General features: G+C 32.0%; 1 protein-coding gene across 3 annotated transcripts in view; it reads left to right on the forward strand.

The window, feature by feature from the left end:
* The window catches only part of WDR27 (WD repeat domain 27), a 241,045-nt gene that overhangs the window by 44,163 nt on the left and 171,047 nt on the right, over positions 1-25,835 (forward strand). For all 3 annotated transcript variants that reach the window (XM_074309285.1, XM_074309286.1, XM_074309287.1), the window contains exons 18-21: positions 13,788-13,909; positions 14,971-15,104; positions 16,699-16,796; positions 20,718-20,839. In XM_074309285.1, the coding sequence (XP_074165386.1) occupies positions 13,788-13,909; positions 14,971-15,104; positions 16,699-16,796; positions 20,718-20,839 (476 nt within the window). The remainder of the gene's footprint in view (positions 1-13,787; positions 13,910-14,970; positions 15,105-16,698; positions 16,797-20,717; positions 20,840-25,835) is intronic.

Below are 25,835 nucleotides of genomic sequence, written 5' to 3' on the forward strand. Positions count from 1 at the left end.
TGCTTCTAGGATCAAATAGTGAGTGGAATATAAATTTAAGTTTTCTTTACAACTTATAGTTATCATTATGAATTATCACTATGAATTATACTGTAATACAAATAGATTTTAAGACCTGTGAGTTTCATGTATTCTCTAGTCTAGGGACTACTTTCTTCCATATGTATAAATAAGAGTTTTGATATAGACTTTTTGGGTGGATGTTTAAAACAACTCTTCTTATTAACATCACCTTAGTATATGGTGGTTGTCCTTCATTCTTCAAGAGGATCAAAATGACACCATTATGTTGTATTCAAGGTACAGTGTGTCAGACTATGCCTGATCAGATCACTAATTCAGAAGGGTACATCACCAGTTGGCAAAAATATTTCATATGAATATTTGGAGTTGAGATGTCTCTAATATTTCATGTTTCTTTTGAGCTATTGCAATTCTCTCATAGAGTACAATGTCTTCTTTGATATGAGCACATCATTCTGGGTGATCCTTTGCCAGTATCTCTCATCTTTCACAATTGAAAGTTTTTTTGGGGGACCTTCAGTGTGTCCTTGTACATTCCTTTTGACCTCCATGTGGGTGCTTGCTTTATGTGAATTCTCTGTAAAATAGTCTTTTAGGGAAATGAATGTTTGTCATTTAGACAATGTAGCCAGCTCATCAGAGTTGTTCTCTCTGCAATGGAGTTCAGCTTGAGAAAGATACTTAATGTCTGGTACCTTAACTTAAATCTTAAAATGATTCAAATGGAAAAGATTCAGTTTCCTGACATGATGCTGGTATACTGTTCAGATTAAGATCAGCACAACCATTCTGTAGGCCTTCAGTTTGGTAGGCAGCTTACTACTTCTTCCACTCTTTCCTAGGCTAGGGAGCCAGGTTAAAGAGAGAGACTTGCTGTCTGCAGTGGGCTTATAAAGGGCCTGTGAGGTCACACATACAGCCAACCAGCGAGAGAACCGTCACCCATTACGAAGCTATCTCAATATGGCCAGGATCCCACCCACAGGGCAGTCTTATATCCACAGAGATTACTTCTGGAGAACTCAATCTCCTGTTGCACTGTGGCCGCCCATTTAAAGGACCCTTACAACCATGGAGATGCTCATTTAGCCTATGTCCTTATCATTAATCTATAAAGGTCCAGGCTAGCTCCTCTGAAGGGCTCAGAATAAGTCCTTGTCAGGATAAGCAAAAGTCCTTGCCCCATGTTGTGGGCACCAATATGTATTGTTCTGTTGTCTCCAGAAACTGCCAATCGCTCTCTGGGAGGAGATCTGCTGTCTCAACTCAATCTCTCGGCCAGATTATTCTTCCTGTAGAGAGCCACCAACTTTGACCTAGAGTAGAGACTCCTTCTCCCTTGCTCAATGTTGCCTCCTTTATCCTCCCAGAGAATGGGCGTAGAATAACTCAGGGGCTTCTGGGAAAAAATACCTCAACCAATGAACTTGCTCCTCTTAAACATGCAAGCTCCTCCCCAGAAGTTCAAAGGGGTAAAACTGACCTTAAAGGCCAGAACTAGAGAATTGTTAAGTACCAATTTAGCACTTAGTAAGAACCTAATATCTCATTATCTCATTAGCACTTAGTAAGAACCTAACATTAATCCATTGACTCCTATCAGTACAGAGTAGTTGAGATGCACTACAGATCTTTGGCCCACAAAAAGCCTTCAGGACATTCTAAAAGTACTTCAGAGTTTTACTATTAGCATAAAACTGAATTTCATCTGTCTTCTTACTGGGCCAAGAATCTTGCAACTCTCTAAGCTTCTCTTGTACTTTTGGTGGAGTTAAATGCTGCCTTCTTAGAGCAGATGAACTATCCTACTAGTACACTCAATGGTGCACATTCTAAAAGCTGAATGATTTATGAACTGATTTTCACTTCCTTGAGATCCAGTGTAAGTGGAAATTGAGAATATAATTCCTGAGCATATATCAATTTTTCAGAGCTTTACACAAAATAGAAGCTAAATAAATCTTTGTTGAATGAATATATATATATATTCCCTCTCTGTTTTTATATAGTCTTTAAATAAGAGTTTCTAATTACTGCTACAAAAGCATGATTGTGGTACCTTGATTATACATTGCTACCCAGATCCCCAGGACATATTAACATGAAAAGGCAGAAAAGTACTACTTACCAATCCCTTCAACAGAAACTCCCTGGGCAGTTTTGCTGTGTTTACTTTTCTTAGTCAATATTTGTTAGACAACTTGTGACCATTGTACTGGTTAGAGTAGGGGAATAAAAGACAGTTAAAGACTTGAGTGGTTCATGGTTAAATTGCCATTACAAAGTACTTATAATTATACTTTGTTTACAAAGGAGAAGGCAAGTACAATTTTCATTTAACAGATGAGGGAACTGAGGTGTAGAAAATGATATTAAATAACTCTAAATAGTTGGCAGCAAAACAAGAACTTTATTGTCTTAATACAAGTTCCTTTTCTCCCAGGTTATTGTTCATACTTCTGAATCATAAATCCATGAAACAATTGAAAGCATAGAAATCTGTAACAGATGCTTAGTAAACATAATTAATTTTTTATAAGAAAGAAAATATTGCAAAATGCCTATTTTCATTTAAATATATTAAAAACAGAAATTTTATGAAATAATATCATTATTCATATATCACCACATATATATATATGTGTACATGTACATACATGCATATGTATATGAGATGTGTTATTTTCCAAGAAGCCTCATTTCCTATAGCAGCATTTTATTTGTTTATTTATTGCATTTTTATAGTTTTATTTTGTTCATTGGTCTATTGATTTTAGTTTCACAAAAATAATAATAATATGAAAATTACACAAGAGGGCAGCAGAGGTATTTGAAATACTTTGAAGTTAGATTAATTTTAGTTTCAGATTTTCTGAAGGACTCAACCCTCTTTATGTCCTAAATTATGTACTTCATCATAATTTGTAATTATTTTTCCATTTTGATTTTTATTTTCCTGATAAATATGATTGATTGCATTAGGACAGGAGCATAACAAGGAATCTCTTTAGAGTAGGAATTCCTAGCTAAAAATTACAAAATGATGCTGTGGGGAATAAAATTTATTTTAATTTCAGCCATTGAAAGAAATAAATTGGAATTTGTTTTTAAAAGTTTTTAAAAATTAAATTAACATTAATTTAAAATTTCCTTTCAACAAATATAAATAAACCAAGAGAATGGAATAAACATGTTTCCTCAACGAAAGAACAAAACTTTCTCCAAATTCTATATTTTATTAAAAAGAAAAAATTAAGAATATTGTGTCATAGAATCTCTGAGTTATGAAGGCCATTAGAAACCATCCAATCTACTTGACCAAGATCCTCTATACTCATAATATCCTAGATAAGTGGATATTTAGTTTACTTGAAGATCTCTAGGCACAAGGAATTCTCTAATATTTCTTCTATTTTTTTGATAGCCTTAATTATTTGGAACTTAAGCATTGAGAAAGACAAGTAGTCATTACAACAATATGGTTAATCTTATAGATTATAGGAAATTACCTGGAAGTCATTTATCAATCATTTGTTGGTATGTGGGGGTTAATTCGAGCAATAATAAATATCGGCACCAAATTAGAAAAAAAGAGGTAAGATGGCATTCACATGTGATTGCTTTTGCCTGATATTTAGACATATATTGATTCTAAAAATGTAATATAAATAAAAAGCAAGACATTCTTTTTGCTTAATAGAATTTATTAGGAAAATGTAACTCCTCTAACATAGTTGCCACAACAGAGGCTGAAAGAGAGCCTAAGTTATCTCAGTTAACATTAGATCTTGCAAAGTCAAGTCCTAAAAGCCCAGAGCTACATTACAGGGCCCCTTCATTACAAAACATTAATGAGGGTCGTGGAAAATTATGAACCAGTCTTAGCTTGAAATAAAATAAAAATAAGTCTGCCTTGACTTTTGCTAGGTGGCACAGTGGATAGAATACTGGGTGTGAAGTTAGGAAGACTCATTTTCATGAATTCAAATCTGGCCTTAGATACTTTCTAGCTGTATTACCCTGGGAAAATCACTTAACTCTGTTTGCCTCTGTTTTTCATTTGTAAAATGAGCCAGAGAAGGAAAAGGCAAATTGTTACAGTATCTTTGCCAAGAAAACCCAAAATGGCATCACAAAGAGTCAGACACAATCAAAAGGACCGAATAACAACAGAAAAAAACAATCAAAAGATGAATAATAAATGTTTATAGATTTTTCAGCATTATATATGAAATCTGATTTCATCACTCTAATTGACAGTGGATCATGCAGTTAGACTATTAATATGAAAATATTAGATGTTTATTAAAAAAATGCCATTTTAGAAGGTGAAATTTAGAGATGTGATTGCACATCATTAAGAACATACCAAGGAAATCTGTGTCAAAGATGATCCAGTTATAAAAGTCCCAAAGATTCATTTTCAAAGTATCTCAAATAGAAACATGCCCAAAGGGGAAAAAAATTTAAATGGTATTACTTTAAAGAGGTAAAAAGTTACTTATACATAGATTAACTATTTTGCTCAAGATTTTCAGGAGAAAGGCCTAATTATGTATTTGAAGGTATTCTTTAAAAATTCTGAGCTATGTACCTCTTTCTTTCCTGATACTTTATCCAATTCTGGACATTTTGATAAAGACATTATATTTATGAAAACTTTGAATACATATTTCCATATATCAGTTTTTCTTCCCTAGGTAGATAGTGTCTTTCTTCATCTGTCCTTTGTAGTTGGTTTGAATGTTCATATTTCTCAGAATAGTTTAGTCATTCATTTTTACTTTTCAAGCAATATTGCTGTTATTGAGTACAACATTCTCTTGATTCTGCTTGTTTCATTCTTCATTATTTTATGCAAATCTTTCTATGTTTTTATAAAATCAATCTACTCATCATTTTTTTTACCAGCACAGTATTCTATTATAATCATGTATCAGAACTTATTTATCCATTCCCCCATTCATTGATATTCTCTTAATTTCATTCTTTGCCACCACAAAGAGAGCTGCTATATTTTTTAGAACATAAAGATGTTTTTTATTTTTCTCTGATCACCTTGGAAAACAAATGAAATTGTGATATTGTTGTGTCAAAGAATACATTAGAGTCTTATAACTTTTGAGATATAATTTCAGATTGTTCCCTAATGTTTGGATCAGTTCACAATTTTACCAACAGTGTCCCAACTTTAGTGTCTCAATTTTTTCACATCTCCTCTGACATTTGTCATTTCCCCTTTCTATCATTTTAGCCAATCTAATATGTATGAGATGGAATCTCAAAATTATTTTAATTTTCATTTATCTAATCAACCATGATTTAGAACATTTTTTCCTACATAACTATATATAGTTTTGATTTCATCTTCCAAAAACTACCTGTGCATATCCTTTGACCATTTATCAATTGGGGAATGACATAAAATTGATGAAGTTCTCTCTATATTTGATATGAGTCCTTTACTTAAGAAACTGTCTATAAATCCCCCCTTTCAAATTTCTGCTTCCCTTTAATCTTGGCTAATTAGTTTTATTTGTAAGTAACCTTTTAATTTAAAATAATTAAAATTAAAATTATCTTATTTACTTCTTATAATGCTCTCTATCTCTTGTTTATTCATAAATTCTTCTCCTACCATAAAATCTGATAGGTAATATATTCCATGATCTTCCAATTTTCTTAAAATAGCTTCTTTTATGGCTAGATTATGTGTCCATTTTGACTTTATCTTGGTAAATGGTATAGGATATTGTTCTATAACTCATTTTTTGCTAGACTGCTTTCCAGTTTTCTGATCTTTTTTTTTTTTTTTTTGGCCAAATAGTAAATTCTTATTCCCCAAACTTGTTTTTACATTTATCAAACACAAGTTACTATAATCATTTTATATTCTATATTGTATATCTATTTTAATTTACTAAACCACCATTTTATGATTTAGTCAATGCCAGATAGTTTTGATAATTATCATTTTATAACATAATTTAAGACTTGGTATTGTTGGACTTCCTTTCTTTATGTTAAAAAAATTCCATTGATATTCTTTTTTTTTTTTTTTTTTTTTTTTTGGAGGCTGGGGTTAAGTGACTTGCCCAGGGTCACACAGCTCGGACATGTTAAGTGTCTGAGACCAGATTTGAACTCGGGTCCTCCTGAATTCAGGGCTGGTGCTCTATCCACTGCGCTATCTAGCTGCCCCCCATTGATATTCTTAAACTTTTATTCTTCCAAATTAATTTTGTTGTATATATATTTTTACAATTAAAAAAAATATATATGTACATATATATATATATATTTTGGGCAGAGGGGTAATTTAATTGAATAGTACTGAATATGTAGTTTAGGTATAACTCAGGTTTTTATTATATTGGATCAGCCCATCCATAAACAATGAATATTTTTCCAAATATTTATATCTGACTTTATTTGTATAAAAAGGTATTTATATAATTCCTTTGTTTGTCATGGCAACTATACTCCCAGATTTTAAATGAAACATTATCTCTTCTTGAAGGGCTTTGATGGTGATATATAAAAATACTGTTGATTTACATAACTTTATTTTATATCTTTTTCTTTTGCTAAAATTAACTTTTTCAATTGACCTTTTAGTTGACTATTTAAGATTTTCCAACTGTACCATAATATTGTCTGTAAAAAGATAAATAACTCCATCCTAGAAAAAGAAATTGACCAAACCATTAATAAGTCTCTAAGAAAAAATTTTCAGGGCCAGATTTATTTACAAGTGAATTCCACCAAACATTTAAAGAATAATAATATTCCACTATTATACCAACTACAGGCAAAGAAGGAGCTCTACCAAATTTCTTTTATGACACAAATGCTAATATTTAAACCAGGAAGAGCTGAAATAGAGAAAATCATAGACATAATGAATAACAATGCAAAAATTTTAAATAAAATATCAAAGAGGTTATAGAAATTTTGTCACCAGGATCATACACTATGACGAATGGCATTTTTACCAGGAATGTAGGTTGGTTCAATACTAGAAAAAGTATTAGCACAATTGATCATATCAAGAACAAAACTAACAGAAATTCTAAGATTATTTCAATAATTCAGAAAAAGCTTTTGACAAAATATAGCACCCATTCCTATTAAAAAATAATAGAGTGTGTAGGAATAAAAGTTGTATCTATCTGAAACCATCAACATGTATCTGTAATGGAGATAAGCTATAAAGCATTCCCAGTAAGATTAGGGATAAAGGAAATGATGTCCATTATAAACACTATTATTCAATATTATTCTAGATGTAGTAATATGAGAAGAAACAGAAATTGAAGGAATTAAAATAGGCAATAAGGAAACAAAACTGTTACTCTTTCCAGATGATATGATGGTAGTTTTAAAAGTGGTGTCATATAATTTTACTGATTACTGCTTGTTAGCACAATTTTAGATCTTGACATGTTATTTCCTAATCATTCCTTCTTTAAAAAAATATTTGTCTCAAGATTCTAGACCTATTATTATGCCAAATGAAGATCGTCATATCTATAAATTCAGGCTTCATCTTCCTTCTGAAGTACAGTTCAGCATCGTCCACTGCCTATTGCATATTTCACAATTGAATGTTCCATAGGTATCTGAAATACAACATATCTAAAAAAGAATTTGTCTTTCTTCCCAAACCTATTTCTATTCTCTACTCTCTATAATTGTGGAAGAAACCATCATTCTCTCACTCATAATTACAACTTCAATGTCATCTCTGATGCCTCACTCACACTTTGAATATTATTCATTTGTTAAACTTTCTTGTTTCTTTTTTCACAATATCTCTAATATATCTTTCCGGTCATATAGCCACTATCCTACTTTAAGAGATCTCGTCATCTTTCATCTAAACTTCTGCAGTAACCATTTAATTGGTCTCCCATCCTTCATTTCTAATCATTTCAATTACAGCTGCCAAAATAGTTTTTCAAAAACAGTTCTTTGTCACACTTCCTATTCAATAAATTCCAGTTTGCCTCCAGAATCAAGTGTCAAGCCTTTAATTTGGGACTTAAAATTCTTCATGGCTTGATCTCCCACTACATTACTAATTTTTCAGTACATTCTTTTTTTTCAATGTGATTTCTTCACATTGGTCTACTTGCAACATTCAATCTCTCATCCTTGTGTTTTTGTCCTGACCGTTGCTTGTTCCTGGAATGCTTTCCCTCTTCAATCTGCCTCTTACAAACCTGTTTTTTTTTTTTTTTCCAAATATTTCTGCAAGAAGCCTTTCTTGGGCTTCCACATTCTTAGAACTGTCCCTTTTAAGTTACTATCTGTCTCTTTTGACTATAATTTTTTATGTACCTATTTATAAATATATGGAGACAGGACCAGTTATCTCTACCTTGTATTGGTATTGGTATCCACAGAGCAAGAAAATCAGCCTAATTGAAATTGCAAGGCATATTAAAGGAGTAGAAGCAAGTGGCAGGTGATTGGCAAGTCATTCTACTAACCCCATCTCCCCTTAAATCTAGATGAAAACAGCTCAGGGAACAGGAAACAGCTGAATCTATGAGCTTTAGAAATAGTAGTGAATGTGATATCCTTACATGCAGGAACTATTTTGCTTCTCTATTTTTTTTTTATAGGTGCTTAAATATTTATTGATTGATTAATGTTGGTCTTTCCTTCTATCCTTTACAGAAGAAGTCTTTGCTTTACTTTCTCAGCTTTCTTCTAAAGAGGAGGCACAGATCTTTCTTTAGTATTTATTTAGTCTTTCCAAATCCTCAGCCATGGAAAGAAAGTTGGCTTTGGAGTCATCAGATCTGGTATCAAATCCTGGCTGTATCACTTTTTTAATTAAATATTTTATCCCCCCCCCAATTTTATGTAAAAGCCAACTTGAACATTCTTTTAAAAAAATTGAGTTCCAAATTCTTTCTCTCCCTTCCTCCCTCACCTTTCCCCTCAATGAGAAGGCAAGCAATTTGATTTAATTATACATGTGTAGTCATGCAAAATATATTTCCATATTACTCATGTTGGGAAAGAAAACAGATGCAAAACACAAAAAAAGAGGAAGTAAAAAACAGAATACTTTGATCTCACCAGTTTTTCCTCTGGAGGTAGATGGCATTAAAAAAAATCCTATGGAATTGTCTTGGATCTTTGTATTGTTGAGAATAGTTAAGTCATTCATAGTTAATCATCATACAGTATTGGTATATAACCAGTACAATGTTCTGCTTCTGCTCACTTACTTTTCATTAGCTCATTTAAGTCTTTCCAGGTTTTTCTAAAGCATAGAATTTTATCACAACCATATACTAAAACTTATTCATCCATCCCCCAATTGATAGATATTTCCTCAATTTCCAATTTTAAACCACTACAAAAAGAGCTCCTATATTTTTGTACAAATAATTCCTTTTCCCTTTTAAAAGAAATCTCTTTGCAATAAACAGTTTGGTATGCACAAAATACTCTTGTACAAATAGATCCTTTTCCCTTAAAAAATCTCTTTATGATAGACAGTTGTGGTATACACAGTTTTATAGCTCTTTGGGTATAGTTCCATGTTGCTCACCAGAATAATCGGATCATTCACAACTCCACCAATATTATATTAGTGTCCCAATCTCCTCACATTCCCTCCAACATTTATGATTTTCCTTTTCTGCCATATTAGTCAATCTGATAGATGTGAGGTGATACCTCAGAATTGTTTTAATTTTCATTTCTCTAATCAATAGTGATTTAGGAATTTAAAAAAATGAGTATAGAGGGGCAGCTAGGTGGTGCATTGAATAAAGCACCAGCTCTGAAGTCAGGAGGATCTGAGTTCAAATTTGATCTCAAACACTTAAGATTTTCTAGCTATGTTACCCTGGGCAAGTCACTCAACCCCAATTGCCTCAACAACAACAACAACAAAAATGAGAACAGATAACTTTGATTCCTTTGTCCAAAAACTGACTCTTTATATCTTTGACCATTTTATCACCTGAGGAATGATATGTTCTTTTTTTATCTTTAAATACAAAATAGAAAAAAGAAAAAAAAAGAAATAGAAGAAAAAATGTGCATAGCAGAACATGAGTATTCAAAATATGAAACAATAAATTTCCATTTCAAGAAAGCACATATAATAGTACACATTGTATTCAGAACTATCCATCTTTTCTTTGTTACTTGTCTTTTAAATTTTCTTTGATCTCTGCTATGTACTTTTTACTTTACTTTATTCTTTTACCCCTTCTTTCTCCCACTTCTCCCAAGCAGGATGCAGTTAAATACACACACACACACACACACACACACACACACACACACACACACACACACACACACACACAGATTATCTACAGCCATACACATATATACACATATACATTCACATACACTCCTTAAGGCTGTATTATGTCTATTTGTCCTCTGTTTCTTATGTCCAACTCATTTTACATTTTTCTAAGTCTACTAACTCATTTCCTATATTACAATATTATAACTTTATACTATCTTGTAGTTTTAAATAGTCTAAAATAGTGTAGTTTCTCTATTTTTCTCTTTTGATTGAATCTATTTTAACTAGCTTTGAGATAAAAAATTACTGTACCAGCTTTTTTCTTTTTCTTATTATTTTATAAAAAAAAGCAGAATAAGAAAAAAAATGAATATAAAACAAAACAAAAGAAAACATTGTCATATATCCAGCAGAACATCAGGGAGGATTCAAAATAAATGACAACAAATTATTAGCTCAAGAAAGTGTGTGTGTGTGTGTGTGTGTGTGTGTGTGTGTGTGTGTGTGTGTGTGTGTATAAGTATATGTGTGTGTGTATATATATATATATATATGTATATATATATGTACATAGATATATAGGTTAGTAGAAGAAATTATATTCAAGAATGTCCATTTTCCCTTTACTTCCTTGTAAATTGTTCTTTTGTTCTCTGTTGCTTTATTCTCTGTTATTTACTTTATTCTTTCCCCCCTTTCATCCCCACCTACCCCAAACAAGCTATAGTTAAGAAAAGATATATTTATGTATACATATATAGATATGTATCAGTTCTATTCCTGATCATCATTATTTTTCCTATCCCTGCTGACTCCTCTATTTTACTATCCACTACTTGCCTTGCTATTATTTAACTTATCCCATTTCCAAGGCTACCTCCCCCATCCTTTTTTCTTTGCTCTTTATCCCATTTATTCATCTATATACTTTTCTATATATTCTCCCTTATTTTCCCCCTCTTATTTCTTAATAAATTTAGAATTTTATACCCTTTTACACACACTCTCTCTTTCTCTCTCATATATTTTTCCTTCTTTAATCCATCGCTGATGCGAGTAGGATTCCAGAACTACCAGTCCTTTCCCTCTGCCTAATTCTTCTTTATCAGTTCTTGTTCTCACATCTCATTCACATAACCTATTTACTTTTTCCTTTTCTTATACTGTGTTGCTTTTTAGTTCTAACTTGGTCTTTCAAACTACCCAATTACTAATGATAGTCTTAGACATACGGTTTATATTTCAATGTAGGAAGCATAAACAGTTTATCTTTATTAAGTTCCTTGAAATTAGTATTTCTCTTAGATCTTGGGTGTCAAATTTTATATTATGTTCACGTCTTTTTGCAACAAAATACTGAAAGCCGTAAGGAATTCATCAAATGACCATTTCCCCTCCTCCCCCCCATTTAGTATTATGCTTGACTTTTCTGGATATGATATTTTCAGCCACAACACTAGTTGTTTTGCTCTTTGATACATATTATACTAAGATCTGTGATCTTTTAATGTGGCCACTTCTAGGTTTTGGGTGATTCTAATCATGGTTCTGCCATATTTGAATTTTTTTTTGTTGCTCATATTTCCCTATCTGGGGTTTTTAGAAGTTAACTATAATGATCCTACATCATTTCCTTCTAGGATCTCTTTCAGATGGTGATTGGTGAATTTTATTCTATTCTACTTTCCCCCCTTGTTCCTGTAGTCTAGGACAATTTTCTTTAATTATTTCTTGTATTATTGTATTAATTTTTTTTATTGTAGTTTTCAGGTAGTATGATTATTCCTATTTTTTCTCAATCTGTTGTTTTTCTTATGTGATATCTCTGTGATATCTATTTTTTAATTCTTTATATTTTGTTTTGTTATTTCTTGGTTTCTTAGAACTTTATTGGCTTCTTGTGTCCCAATTCTATTTTTCAAGGAATCATTTTCTTAAAATTCTGGATCTCCTTTTTTTTGTTGACTTTCTTTACATAATCTTGCTTTTCTTGAATTTTTCTTTAAAATTTTTTTTTCTTCAATTTCTTTTATTTGATTTAATTTTTTTAAAAAGTTCTATGTATTCTTAAGCTGGTGATCATTTGAACTTATTTTTTGGGATATAAATATATATATATATTTTTAATCTCAGTTGAACTGCAGTCTTCCTTATTCCTATAGTAATTTTCTATGATTGGGTTTTTTTTTTCCCCTTTGCCTGCTCTTTTTGTAGCAGATTGTTGGTGGATCATCTCTAGTTGTGGGGTATGGGGGATGGTGCCTCTGGCTTCAGGTTCTCCTTCAGTTCTTTCTCTCTTCTGAAACCCCAAACCAAAAAACTTATCCTCCTATAAGTGTCTATAGCCAGTAGTGTTCCTTCCCCATTGTTTCTGCATTTTCTAAAAGTATGCTGATTTCTTTTTGCCCAGGGCTAAGTTTCAGTTGCACTGTGGGGCCCGACATCCCTTATCAGTAAAACTTCTTCAGTCTTCTCTGGCTAGATAACTCAACTCCTCATACTATCAGAGAGGTGAAAGTTCCTTTGGCCAGGGCTGATGTTGCTGCCTTTAAACCCAGCTAATCCCACGGTCTGTGCTTTCTGTTTCAATAGAACTAGACTGAAGGTATTTTTACTTTGTTCAGATTTTATCCAGTTGTCCCAGGAATACTACTGCTCTGCTTCAACTCTTACTTTGTTTTTAACCTTTTACATTACAAGACTCAATTTTGTCTTGTTTGTGGTTGAAATCTGGACAGCTTGAAGTTTTCTGACCTACTCCACTATTGTCTCAAAATGCTCTTGACAAAATATTCTTATAAATTTGACTCAGTAGTCTCTATATATGAGAAGTGAGGCCTTTTCCAGAGATAACTGCTGAAATTTTCCCCTTAGTTTTCTACTTTTTTTTTCTAATTTTGGTTGTATTGGTTTTCTTTGTGCAAAATCTTTTTAATTTAATATAATAACAATTATCTATTTTATATTTTCTAATATTCTCTCTTTCTTGTTTGATCCTAAATTCTTCCCTTATGCATAGAGCTGACAAGTAAACTATTCCATGCTCCCTTCTTTTGCTTATGGTATCAGTCTTTATGTCTAAATAATGTACTCATTTTGATCTTATACTAGATAATGATGTGAGATGTTGATCTAGACCTAGTTTCCGTCTTGCTCTTTTCTAGTTTTTTTCATTAGTTTTTGCTATATAGTGAGTTTCTGTCCCTAAAATTTGGATCTTTGGGTTTATCAAACACTAAATTACTATGGTCATTTACTATAACATATTATCTATGAATCTCTAAAGTTTTATGTGTTTCACTAAAGTGTCCTAGACAATTGACAGAAAGTGCCTCTAACTTCATTATTTGTCAATTGACAATGAAATTTTTAGTGCATTACATAAAAATTCTAGGCAAACTGGGACTCTCTTGTTATAAAGTCTAGATGTCAAAAATTGTGTTAAGATGTTTTTGTGCTGTGTTTTTCATTTAAGGTCATAATGGAGCAGTGACTTCAGTTGGCTGGAGTCATAACAGGAAATGGTTAGTTTCTGCTTCAGAAGACAAAACATTGAGAATCTGGTCTGTTAGCACTACAGAATCTACAGTATTTCTGGTAATGAATTATTCATATCTAATACATTCTATCTTTCGAAAGGAAAAGTTTTGTGACCCTAAAACTCTCAACTGTTACAAACACTTCCAAGTTAAAATGCTGTTTAGTTGTTACATAATTTTTAATCTATTAGAAGATTAAAAAAAAGAGTGCACTAGGATTTGTTTGCATGCATTGAAAATTTGTTGTTTAATTTAAATATTTACTCATTCATGCTTATGTTCTACACATTGAAGTAGCTATATCTATGAATTACTAATTTATAAACCGAAATTGACAAAATAATTGGAACAAGTTGGGGAGGGAATAATTTGTGTTAATAATAATATAAGTGAATTTGTTTTTCTATGTCTGGTATTGTAATACCATTTTATATTTGAGGAAATGTTAATAGTGAAGAAAAAGTTATATGAATTTAGCACATTATATAAAGAAAAGTACTTTTTTAGAGAAAATTGAAGGTGGCCATGTAAAATATAGCTGTAGAAAATAAAGAAACAGATGAATGATATTCAGATTTTGAACCAAAGTATCAGAATAATGGATGATAAAGTGTTTTGTCCAATATTAGTGTGGCAGTCATCTTTCAAGGTAATAATAAGAAATCAACCCTTTTTTATGATATAAAAAGAGCCAGGGAAAGTGTTTCAGAAAATAAAGGACATAAAAAAGAGTAAGAAATTTAAAGGTGATTTCACATTTACTTTTTAGTAGACTAAATGCAAAAAAGGGGAAGAAAGAGTAATAAACAAACAAAAATTTGAATTAGTTTTAAAGAAATGCTTATTTCACAGCAAATACTTCATTGTGAAGTTTCTTATATTAGACAACAGAAAAGCCTGAAAATGAAAACATTTATTTTTAGCAGTAGTAGTAGTAAGAATTACATATTTTTTTTTATGGGAAAATATTATAATTTTTATTCAACAAATTATGTTTATAAACTTGGATGGATTACAAGTTGGAGATTAAAATGAAACATCACATATTTATAACAATGTTTGTTGCTATTATAATGGTTTGGTTATATTTGAGAAATAATTCTAACTTGTGTATTTCAGGACAAGGACATGTTAAGCAAACCTATACGAGTTACACAATTTTATTATATGGATACTTTTATATTGCTATCCTCTGGATCTGAATTTCACCTATTAAAATATCATATTAGCACACAAAAAGATGAACTCAAAAGGTAGGCAAAATTATTTTTCATACATTTTTAACTATATCTAACTGATTAATGAATCCTGCTTCCATATTTATCCTTTTATTTTGTTTCTGTCTCTTTCCTTTGCTTTCTTTCCCTCCAATTTTCCTATTGTTCTCTTTATCTTTTTAAAAAAAAATTATTTGACCCAAATAACCACTAGTTATTGTGATAAATTTTATTTTTCTCATATACCTCGATTTCTCTAATATTCCCTACTTCCCTAATATTTTATGTGGGTAAATTTGATCTGGTAATTCAGTTAATATAAGCTGGGTAGTTTTTTATTTCAGAAAGATGAGACCGATTTAATTGGTTGTGGGAATTCCTGGCAGAGGACATTTCCTCTATTAATGCAGGTTGGCATTTTTTCTGCACTTTATGATTTTGGAGGGAGTGCATCAGGCAGCAGAGATATTTGCAGATTAAATGGCTTGTTCAAGATTACACTGCCAGCATGTATAAAATGTGATATTTGAATATTGATTTTTTTTTTTTTTTTGCTATGAGGCCATCTCTCTCCACTGTCAGCTGTCTCTCATATCTAGCTTTTATAAACTAGACATAATGAATTTTAGCAAATAAATCCTATTACAGCAAAAATATAATTTTAGCTATTTTCAGTTTTCAATAGATGCCTGACAGTAACTCAACTTTCATGATCCATTTTCAGTGACTTCTCTACAGCCATGTAGTCATTATACTCTATAATAAAAGTTTCTGATTTACTTTCAGAGGTAGAATGTTATAAAGAATGCTCTTCTTAGACTTAGGAAAACTGCGACTTAAATTGTCTGTGGCATTTTAAAGTTGTGTGACCATAGACAAACCACTTAAACTCTGAGCTTCCTACATTGCCTTGTGTTCCTACATGTTTTGTATTTAACTTTCTTACATATTTTGTATTTAATTTTCTACATTCAATTGACCACACTCTCAAATCTATCCCCAAAATATTAAGATCCTTCATAACATGGGCACTTTTGCTTTGTCTTTTTATCCCCCAAACTAGGCATAGTGTATGGAATATCATAGGTGATTAACAAATCTGCTAAATGGATAAATTAAGTGAAAGAAAATTGATCATTAGCTGATCAAATTTTTCATCATATTCAAAGTAATGAAGTTATTAACATTCAAGAGGGGTTATATTTCAATTGTTTGTGTCCACACAATTAAAATTATAGATCCTTGAAGTATGAAAATATGTGTGGTCTAAAAATAAGATTGACACAGGAAGTATGGTTGCTCTTCCTCAGATGTTCCTTTCTTGGCCAATGAAGCCACTAATGGCACTGTAACCAAAGAATAAAATTTCTCACTTATGTTGCTGTGCTTAGAAGTGTGAAACTTCCCTTCTGGTATTCTATTTCAATTTAGTACATGTTTTTGGTATCTGTAACTCAGTAATCTTTCCAACAAATAAGAAAAGCAGTCTAGCATTTGCTACTATCTATTTGGTGATGAATAGTAGTAGCCTTTGTAGTTATATTAAAGTCATGTATAACCATTGGGATCTGGACTTAATGGAAGGGTATCAATACTATGGGTTAACTGGAAATACTATTTTCTTTTGCAGATATAAACAAAAGTACAAATCCAAAATTGTCAAGACATTTTCTATGACATCAGCTGTAGAGATTACCAGTCTTTCAGCCATAAATGATTTCTATTCCTGTATCCTTGAATTATGTATATATATGCTTCTAGCTTTTTGGGTTTTCTTCTAGGGTTTCAAGCTTAGTTTTTCGACTGAAGTCATAGTTGGGTAGGAATAATTATTAAATCCATTCTACTGACTCCAAAAATTCTATCCAACATTGATCAGGGGTCATTTCTTTTCTTTTCTTTTTTTTTTTTTATAACGGTAATGGATTAGTTTCATAGCCACTATGGTCAAAAAAGACCATGTGAGAAGTATTGAAAAATATATTCTCAAAGACATATATGACTATAAAAGGAATAAGGCCAACTGCATAGCAAATGGGAGGGATGGAAATAGAAAGACCTATTTTTGCATTGGTATCCCCTGAATACTAAATGGACCAGAGGATGGCATCTAGAATATTTAGAGGATCCTTTATGGATGAATGGATGCTATAAGTCAAATTTATAAAAGGATATAGATAGAAATCCCTAATGAATCTCAAAATCTCCAATTTTGACTGGACTCAGCCCATTAAGTTTGTTGTAAACTTGATCAAGAATTCCTTTACAATGTGAGGGAGAAAGGAACAAGGGAAGGGAACAACCATTTATTAAGCATCTGCTATGTGCCAAGCACTCTGCTAAATGCCTTAAAATATCATCCCATTTGATCCTCACAAGAATCCTGTGAGGTAGATATTATTTTAATCCCCATTTTACAGTTGAAGAAACAGAGGCAGGCAGGCTTAGTGATTTGCCCCAGGTCACACAACTAGTAAATATCTAAGGCTGGATTTGAACTCAGGTCTTCTAGACTTTGTGTGCAGTGTATTATCCTTAGCTGCCTGCAAATGTTTATGCTACCTTTGTTTAAAGACTTCTAGTGAGGGGAAATATTTAACCACCAATGTAACCACCTATTCCACTTTTGGAAAATTCTAATTGTTAAGAAGATTTTCTTTACATTAAATTTGTTTTCCTTAAATTAGCTTCTATTAATTGCTACTAGTTAAGCAGAATAAATCTAAATCATCTTTTAAATGACAAGTCTTTCAAATACTTGAATTGTTAGGCACTCATTAATTTCTTTTCCAGGCGAAACATCTTCAGTTTAGGATAACAGGATCATAAAGGACAATTAAGATTATCCATTCTAATTCCCTCACTTTAAAAATTAAGACTCCTTTCCTGGATCTGCTTATGCCATGATATAAATAAGGTTTTTGGTCCAATGTTTTAACTCAGTATTTACATATTTTGCATCATTATTTTGTCATTAAGTATGACAAGCTTGATACATAACCTTAAGTCATTTTTGAAAATATTAAATAGCCCAGGATCATGCATAGATCTCTGGAGCATTCCATTCTATATTTTTCAAATTTATAGTCACTTGTTCTGCAGGCTTTTAATTTTTGGGTAGCACCCCTTTGTCTGGGGAATCAGTTCTAAACTGATACTCACAGGTTATACCAACCAAGGGAACAATTATCCCAAATTCAGGGAACTGTGAATCTCATCTAAAAAATATAATTTATGAGCTTCCATTGTTTTTTTTTTAATTTTTATTGTCAGTTGACATGTTTAGATCAAAAGAACACATTTAATAAAAAGGCATTATGTATGTGTGTGTGTGTGTGTGTGTGTGTGTGTGTGTGTGTGTGTGTGTGTGTGTGTGTGTGTGTAATGAATCTAACCATAGCAGCTTATTCCTTGTACACTGTAGGGCCCAGAGTTATTTCATGCTGTCCTTATTCTCCTGCCATTTTGTGAAATGTTTCTGCTTGGGCTATTGCTTCACTAGGTTCCTGGAACTAATAACTCTTGTCTTCTCTCCATAGTTTATGCTGCTCCTCAAATATTTCTGAGAACTTACTTTCTGCTACGTGCAGCATTGCCTACTATGAAAGTTGTTAATTGCAAATTGCTATTGCTCCTGAGAGTAGATGTTAGAGAGCTGTTGTTTCCCCTATAAGTGGCATTTTTTAAGAGACACAAGGGAAAAGGCATTGAGCAATTCACACTCCTGATCTGGATTCTTCCTTCATAAGTGGCTCAATTTTGATTGCCAGTGATTACTCCTTTTTAGCTGATAAAAATGACTCCCCATAAGAGTTTTCTGAAAAATTAGCTTGCTTGCTTTTTAATGACTATCAGGCATGGCAGATCATTCAACAAATCCACTTGTTAGCTTCCCTATATGGTCAATCTTCAACTTTTGCAGGTGTAATATTAATAGAAAATGATGCAAAAATAAAAAAATGCAAATGTTGGTGCATTGAACCTATGGAAAATAACATTTTCATAACCGCCAAAAACTTATTTTTTTCTAGAGATTGCAGAAAATACTTTTTTTTTCTGTATATAATTCTTTTTTACATTTAAGTACAGTTATCTTTTTAAATAAAGCCTTTTATTTTCAAAACACATGCATTGATAATTTTCAATATTCACTCTTGAAAAACCTTTCCAATTTTTTTTCTCCCTCCCTTCTCCTCACCCCTCCCCTCTTTGGCAAGTAATACAATATATGTTAAAAATATGTGGTTTTTCTATACATATTTCCACAATTATCATGCTGCATGAGAAAAATCAGATCAAAATGGAAAAAAAAAGAGAAATAAAACAAAGTGCAAGCAACAACAAAAGTGAAAATACTATTTGGTGATCCACACTCAATCCCCATACTCCTCTCTCTGGGTACAGATGGCTCTCTCCATCACAAGACCATTGGAACTGGCCTGAATTACCTCACAGTTTAAAAGATCCATGTATGTCAGAATTTATCATCACATAATCTTGTCATTGCTGTGTACAATGTTTGCGTGGTTCTACTCACTTCAATCAGCTTCAGTTCATATAAGTCTCTCCAGGCTCTTTTTGAAATTGTCCTACTGATCATTTCTTATAGAACAATAATATTTTATCACATTCATATACCATAACTTATTCAGACATTCTCCAATTGATGGGCATCCACTCAGTTTCCAGTTCCTTGCCACTACAAAAAGAGCTGCCACAAACATTTTTGCACATGTGGTTCCCTTTGGAATACAGGCCCACTAGACATACCACTAGATCAAAGAGTATGCACAGTTTGGTAGCCATCTGCACCCAGAGATTTAAGTGCCTACACTTAATAAGTGTATAGAAAGAACTATGCATACTTCAGTGTTCCTTTAGGAGTTAGGTTCATTTGAGAAAAAAATGCACACAAGTTTGCTGGTATCCTATGAGGTGCTTCACTGGTTAAGTTACCTTACTGTTGTAAAGAGCTTTGTGCACTCTATATACTTATTTTATAAATTATGAATATATTGCTTCTCATTTCCTATCTTTTGCTATTTGTAAATAGCTTATTTAAGTGTTTAAGTTAAATAAATGCTATAAAGAGCTCCCTGTACATTTGTTGCATATTTTCATCATATGCTTTTAAAACTTAAAGTTTTATGTTGCAATTATGCTCCCATAGCCTAGAACAAGTCCTTTGGTTTCTAAGACAAGCTTTCAAAATCAGTAATGTGCCTTAGTAAGAAAATAAAGGTGTTGGAAAAACTTTGTGCCAGAATGTCTGCATCCACTATCAGCTACAAATTTAGTGTTACTATGTTAGGAAAAGTGCATATTATCAGAATTGACATCTTATTATAAATAATTATATACAGAGTCTCTCTGTTCAACAGCAAGGTGATTCAGGCTATTTCCAGATGATGGTCAGAATCAACAAGAGAATAGTAGTTTTCCTCTGTTGTTCTTTCGTTCTGAAAGATAATATCATTAATATAAACCAAAATATTCTGAATTATTATTCTTTCTATTTCTACTTTAAAACATCTCATGCATATGTCTTCTTCCATCCTCTGTTATTCCTTTTATTGATAAGGTCTTAAAGAGCTCTCCTATCTCAAGAACTACCATTTTGTAAATTAACCTTAACTCAGAGTATTGCAGATATTGTTCTAACAACTGGGAGTAACAGGGGATTGGAAATTTTTGATCTTAATGTAGATTGCAGTGCAGCAGTGATCCCAGATATTCATTCAAGATCAGCCCATCAGGTCTGCCAAAATAAAGTAAGTACTTTTTCAGATGTTTAGTTTAATTTATAAACTTGTAGAACTGTATACCTAAAAAAGTACTATTCAAATATAAATTTATATCAATTTACCTAATTATGATATTTAATCAGTTTCACATCCATATAACTATCTTATCAACTAGTATCCATTTTTCTATTATTTCCAAAGGGCTAACATAATGTTCTTTATCAAAATTTTTGCTATAATTTAGATAAATTATATCTGGAGCATTTTTGTGTTCTACTAAGTTCAGTAGCAGCTCATTTGAATCAAGTGGCTGGAATTCATCAAAGACAGCTAAATGCTCTTCTTATACTTGCTTCTCTTGAATATCATTTATTATTTCCAATATTTAGTGTGTTCTTCCTAATACAAAGACTATTGTCCTTGGCATAGAAGAGAGAAACAAAATAAGTCTTGTGAAAGAAACAATAAAAGGACAATGTCTCCAAATAGAAGAATAGATGGAAGTGAGTAAGGTAAAAGAATCCTGGAAAAGTTGGAAGGAGCCATGAGACAATTTTGCATTCAGTCCTGGTGGTTATAGGGAGCTATTGGAGTATATAGAATAGATTAATGATAAGGTCAGACCTATATTTTAGAAAATCACTTAAACAGCTGAGTGGAGAATGCATTGGCATGGAGAGAGACTTGTGATGCTGAAATAGCTTGCAAAATTCAGACATAAGATTATGAGGGCCTGAACTAGGGTCCAAATTACAGTGTCAGAGGAGAGAATGGAACATCTGTGAGAGAGCTTATTGGGAGACTTGATAAGACTTGATAGGATTTTGAAAGTGAGAAATATTGAGAAATTGAGGATAAAAATCTAAGTTTGCAGTGTGGGTAGGACTGGTGAATGTAAAGGAAAAGAAACCAGGTAAAACGACTAATCTGTAGCCACAAAAATTGCAGAAAGGAAAGGGATAATTTATTCCTCCAAAACAAAATAGCACAACATAACATATTTTGTACTTACCAGTGGAAAAATGGGCATTCAATAAAAGCGGTCATTTGAAGCAGAAAAAAAACCTGATTAAAAACAAACTCTAAACAAAACTATGTCCAGATTATTATTTTGCAAACAAAATGTAAATGAAATGCAAAAGCAATGTACATGTAAATAAGTACAACCATCAAGGAAAGAATAACTAATGGTACAAATTATTCCATATTCTAGTCTATTTAAAAAAAAAAAAGCAAAAAGATGTTTGGTGAGTTGAGCCACAATAGTGGGAACATTAGGTCATTTCTAATCTTTTTAAAAATACATAGGTGATAAGTGTAAGAGTAGAATTTAAAGAAATAGAATATGTGTGATGATGGAAGGTTTGGCCTGAATTGTCATAAACTAAAGTATGCAAAGTTCCCTTTTTTTCCCCTGCTTCCACTAACTTTACAAGTAAATCAGCATATTTTAAGAGAATAAATTGCAGAATGGGAAGGAATATAAAAGAGGAGAGAGGAGGTAAATCCAGGTTATGAAAGAAAAACAACTCCTGTAGTCTCTCATCAATGTAGGGTTACAACAAAGTGGGAAATGTGGCAAAGGGAGAGAGTGAAATAGGGGAAAAGAATAGGAATGTTTCAGAACCAGGGAAAACTTACTTCCATGGGGAAAAATTATGCCATATAATGGGAGATTGAGACTTTAAAATGTGTCTTAATTTTCAGGAAGTTTGTGCACAGAAAGATTTCTCTCTTCATAACATGTTGTGGTTCTGTGAATGATATATTGTTTTGGGAGAAGGGAAATTGGAACTCTTTGGGACAACCAGAACATTAAAAATTTGGAGGGCATAGATCCAGAGGCAAGATTGCATGGCAAATTGGAAAGAATGATTGGACCACAGTATATGAGATAAAAGGAGATTTCTATCAGGCAATACTTCTATCCTTCTCATCTTCATGGATTGATATTTCTGGGAATGAAGAACAACAGAAAAATGGAAAACATGGCAAGTTCTACAAAGACAGTAATGTAAAAATTAAAAAAGGGAATTGAAGCTTGATTTTTTTTTTGTAAGTCCTAATAAACTTTTATTTATTTATTTATTTGAATTTTTAAAAAAAATAATTTTATAATTATAACATTTTTTGACAGTACATATGCATAGGTAATTTTTTACAACATTATCTCTTGTACTCCCTTCTGTTCCGAATTTTCCCCTCCTTCCCTCCACCCCCTCCCCTAGATGGCAGGCTTTCCCATACATATTAAGTAATTTATAGTATAACCTACATACAATATATATGTACAGAACCGAATTTTGTTATTGTTGTTGTTGCAAAGGAAGAATTGGATTTGGAAAGTAAAAATAACCTAGGGAGAAAAACAAAAAATGCTCACAGTTTACACTCATTTCCCAGTGTTCCTTTTCTGGATGTAGCTGATTCTGTCCATCATTGATCAATTGGAATTGGATTAGCTCTTCTCTATGTTGAAGATTTCCACTTCCATCAGAATACATCCTCATACAGTATCATTGTTGAAGTGTATAATGATCTCCTAGTTCTGCTTGTTTCACTCAGCATCAGTTGATGTAAGTCTCTCCAAGCCTCTCTGTATTCATCCTGCTGGTCATTTCTTACAGAGCAATAATATTCCATAACATTCATATACCATAATTTACCCAACCATTCTCCAATTGATAGACTGGGAGAAGAACAAGATTTTCTGGGAGAACTTCAGGGAAGCTTGAGGAGATTCAGAGACAGGATTCAGGAAGAAGAGGATTGGAGATTCTACCTTTGCTCTGGCTGGAGGCTCCAGAAGCCTCCCAAGAAACCTGATCACAGAGGAAAAGATTATATAGAAAAGAAACCTCCTCCCAGAGAAGGATTACAATTGTGAGACAACAGGACATTACACTACATAGACTTTTTCCTATATTCATTTGATTCTGGTATAACTACTCTTCCTGTCTTAGACTTCTTTAATGACATTTCTATTTCCTAGAATCTTTCTAGAACAGAATAGGTTGATAAAAGGGGCATCTCTTAGAGACTGTCACAGACTTCATCATTGCTTTGCTCTTTTCCATCTTTTTAAACAAGTAATTTGGGTGAAGGTATACAAGTTTACAGAATAAAGTTCCAGAAAGATCCTCATAGAGTTATGGGATAAATCTGATAAAATTCAATTTAGTAGTAATAAATGAAAAACACTGCATAGGTTCAAAAAATCATCCACATGACTATAGGATTGGAGAAGTATGGTTAAATGCTAGTTCATATGAAAAAGCTTAGTTTTTATTGGATTTCAAAATCATTATAAGAACAATATGAAGTAACAATTCAAACAGGAAATACCTGCATTATAACAGAATTACTGTAGGATACATTATTATAATTTTGAGGGAGGTACCATATTGTGAGTTTTCAGATGTAGTTGTAACATTTCAAGTTTTACTTTTGTGGATATCTTTTGTTTTTATATTATTTTTATTTTTGAACATAACTTGTTTTTCTTCAGTAAATTACCCCTTAAAACAAGAATCCCCTTCCACAATGTATCAGTTACATCTGATAGTATATGAAATGAGGATCTATATATAGTATATGCACACTCATAGTTCCTGCCTCCATCAAGTGGAGAGAGTATGTATTTTAACACCAAGACCAAAAAATATCATCATAATTATTTAGCTTATTATAATTATAATACAATTATAATTACACACTTTTCAATTTTAAGGTTTTTTTTCCCCAATTACATTGCTATAGTCCTTTTTTTCTTGGTACTAATTACATCTTTGTTTCAGTTCATATGCTACAGTATATTTCACTGGATAGAGAACTATCCTCAAAATCAGGATAATATAGATTTAGGTCCTGCTTTTGACATATGATATCTTTGTGCTCTTGAGAAAGACAACTTACTCTCTTAAGAGAGATGGGCAATTTAAATCTAATTGCTATGTATAGAGAAGGTGCCAACTTATATTATATTATATTATGTTATGTTATATTATATTTCCTCACCCAGGAAATTTCCTAATCAGGAAAATCATAGATCCATTCCCTGTCTCTATCCTTATTTGTTTATATAATTTATCTAATGCTTCTCTGAATTCTTTACTTTTGATATTTCTTAGGGTAGAATAATATTGTTATATTCTTATACCACAATTTGTTAAGTCATTTCTCAGTTGATAGGGGTTTTACATTTTAAAACCACATAATATCTTTCTAATTTGTCTATTAATATTGAATAGTCTGCATTTTATAATCCTCCAATCTTAGGAAGGGCTTTAGTGATCATTTAGTTCAACCTCATATAACTTTATAGATGAGTAAACTGAGACTTAGAAAATGTATATATTTGCTTTTAGTTATAAGGGTTAGTGACAGAGCTGGGACTAGAACACATGTGCTTTTATTCTCAAATTAGTACTTTTAACATCATATAAGGATGCCTCTCTCAAGTCTTACTCTTGACTAAATATCCCAGAAGTCTTCAGAGCTCTGTATCTTCCAATTCAATGACATTCATCAGTTATCATTGATAGTGGTCTTGTGTTCATTAAAACCCATATTTGTCATCCTTAAATTAAATTGGATGTATCCAGTAAATGATATTTCTGATAGCTTATGATGTCCTATTTTAAAGGAGTTAATGGGTGTGTATGTTTGAATGACTTTAGTTTAAAAAAATTCTTCTTTATACCTTTGTAACAGCTAGTGTTTCAGTTGTCAGTCTAAGAGCCTACCTCTACTCCAAGTTTCCTTTCAGTGTTTTTTTTGGAATGTTTTGGGAACCACTGTAGAGCCTCTTGGATGATGGGTGATATATTAGGAAAAATATTATTGAGGTTTCTTATAGGAAAAATAGTTGTTTGACTTCCTGAAAATAAAAAGTCTGAATGGTATATAATGGAATGAAAGGAAACATATAAGCTTACGGAGGCTGTGTTTAGTGTTTTAATAGCTTGTTTTTGAACATCTCTTAAATATTTGTCCAGTTACATAGTGGACATCAAAATTTTCA

The sequence above is a fragment of the Sminthopsis crassicaudata genome, chromosome 4, assembly GCF_048593235.1.
Source record: "Sminthopsis crassicaudata isolate SCR6 chromosome 4, ASM4859323v1, whole genome shotgun sequence".
NCBI lineage: Eukaryota > Metazoa > Chordata > Mammalia > Dasyuromorphia > Dasyuridae > Sminthopsis > Sminthopsis crassicaudata.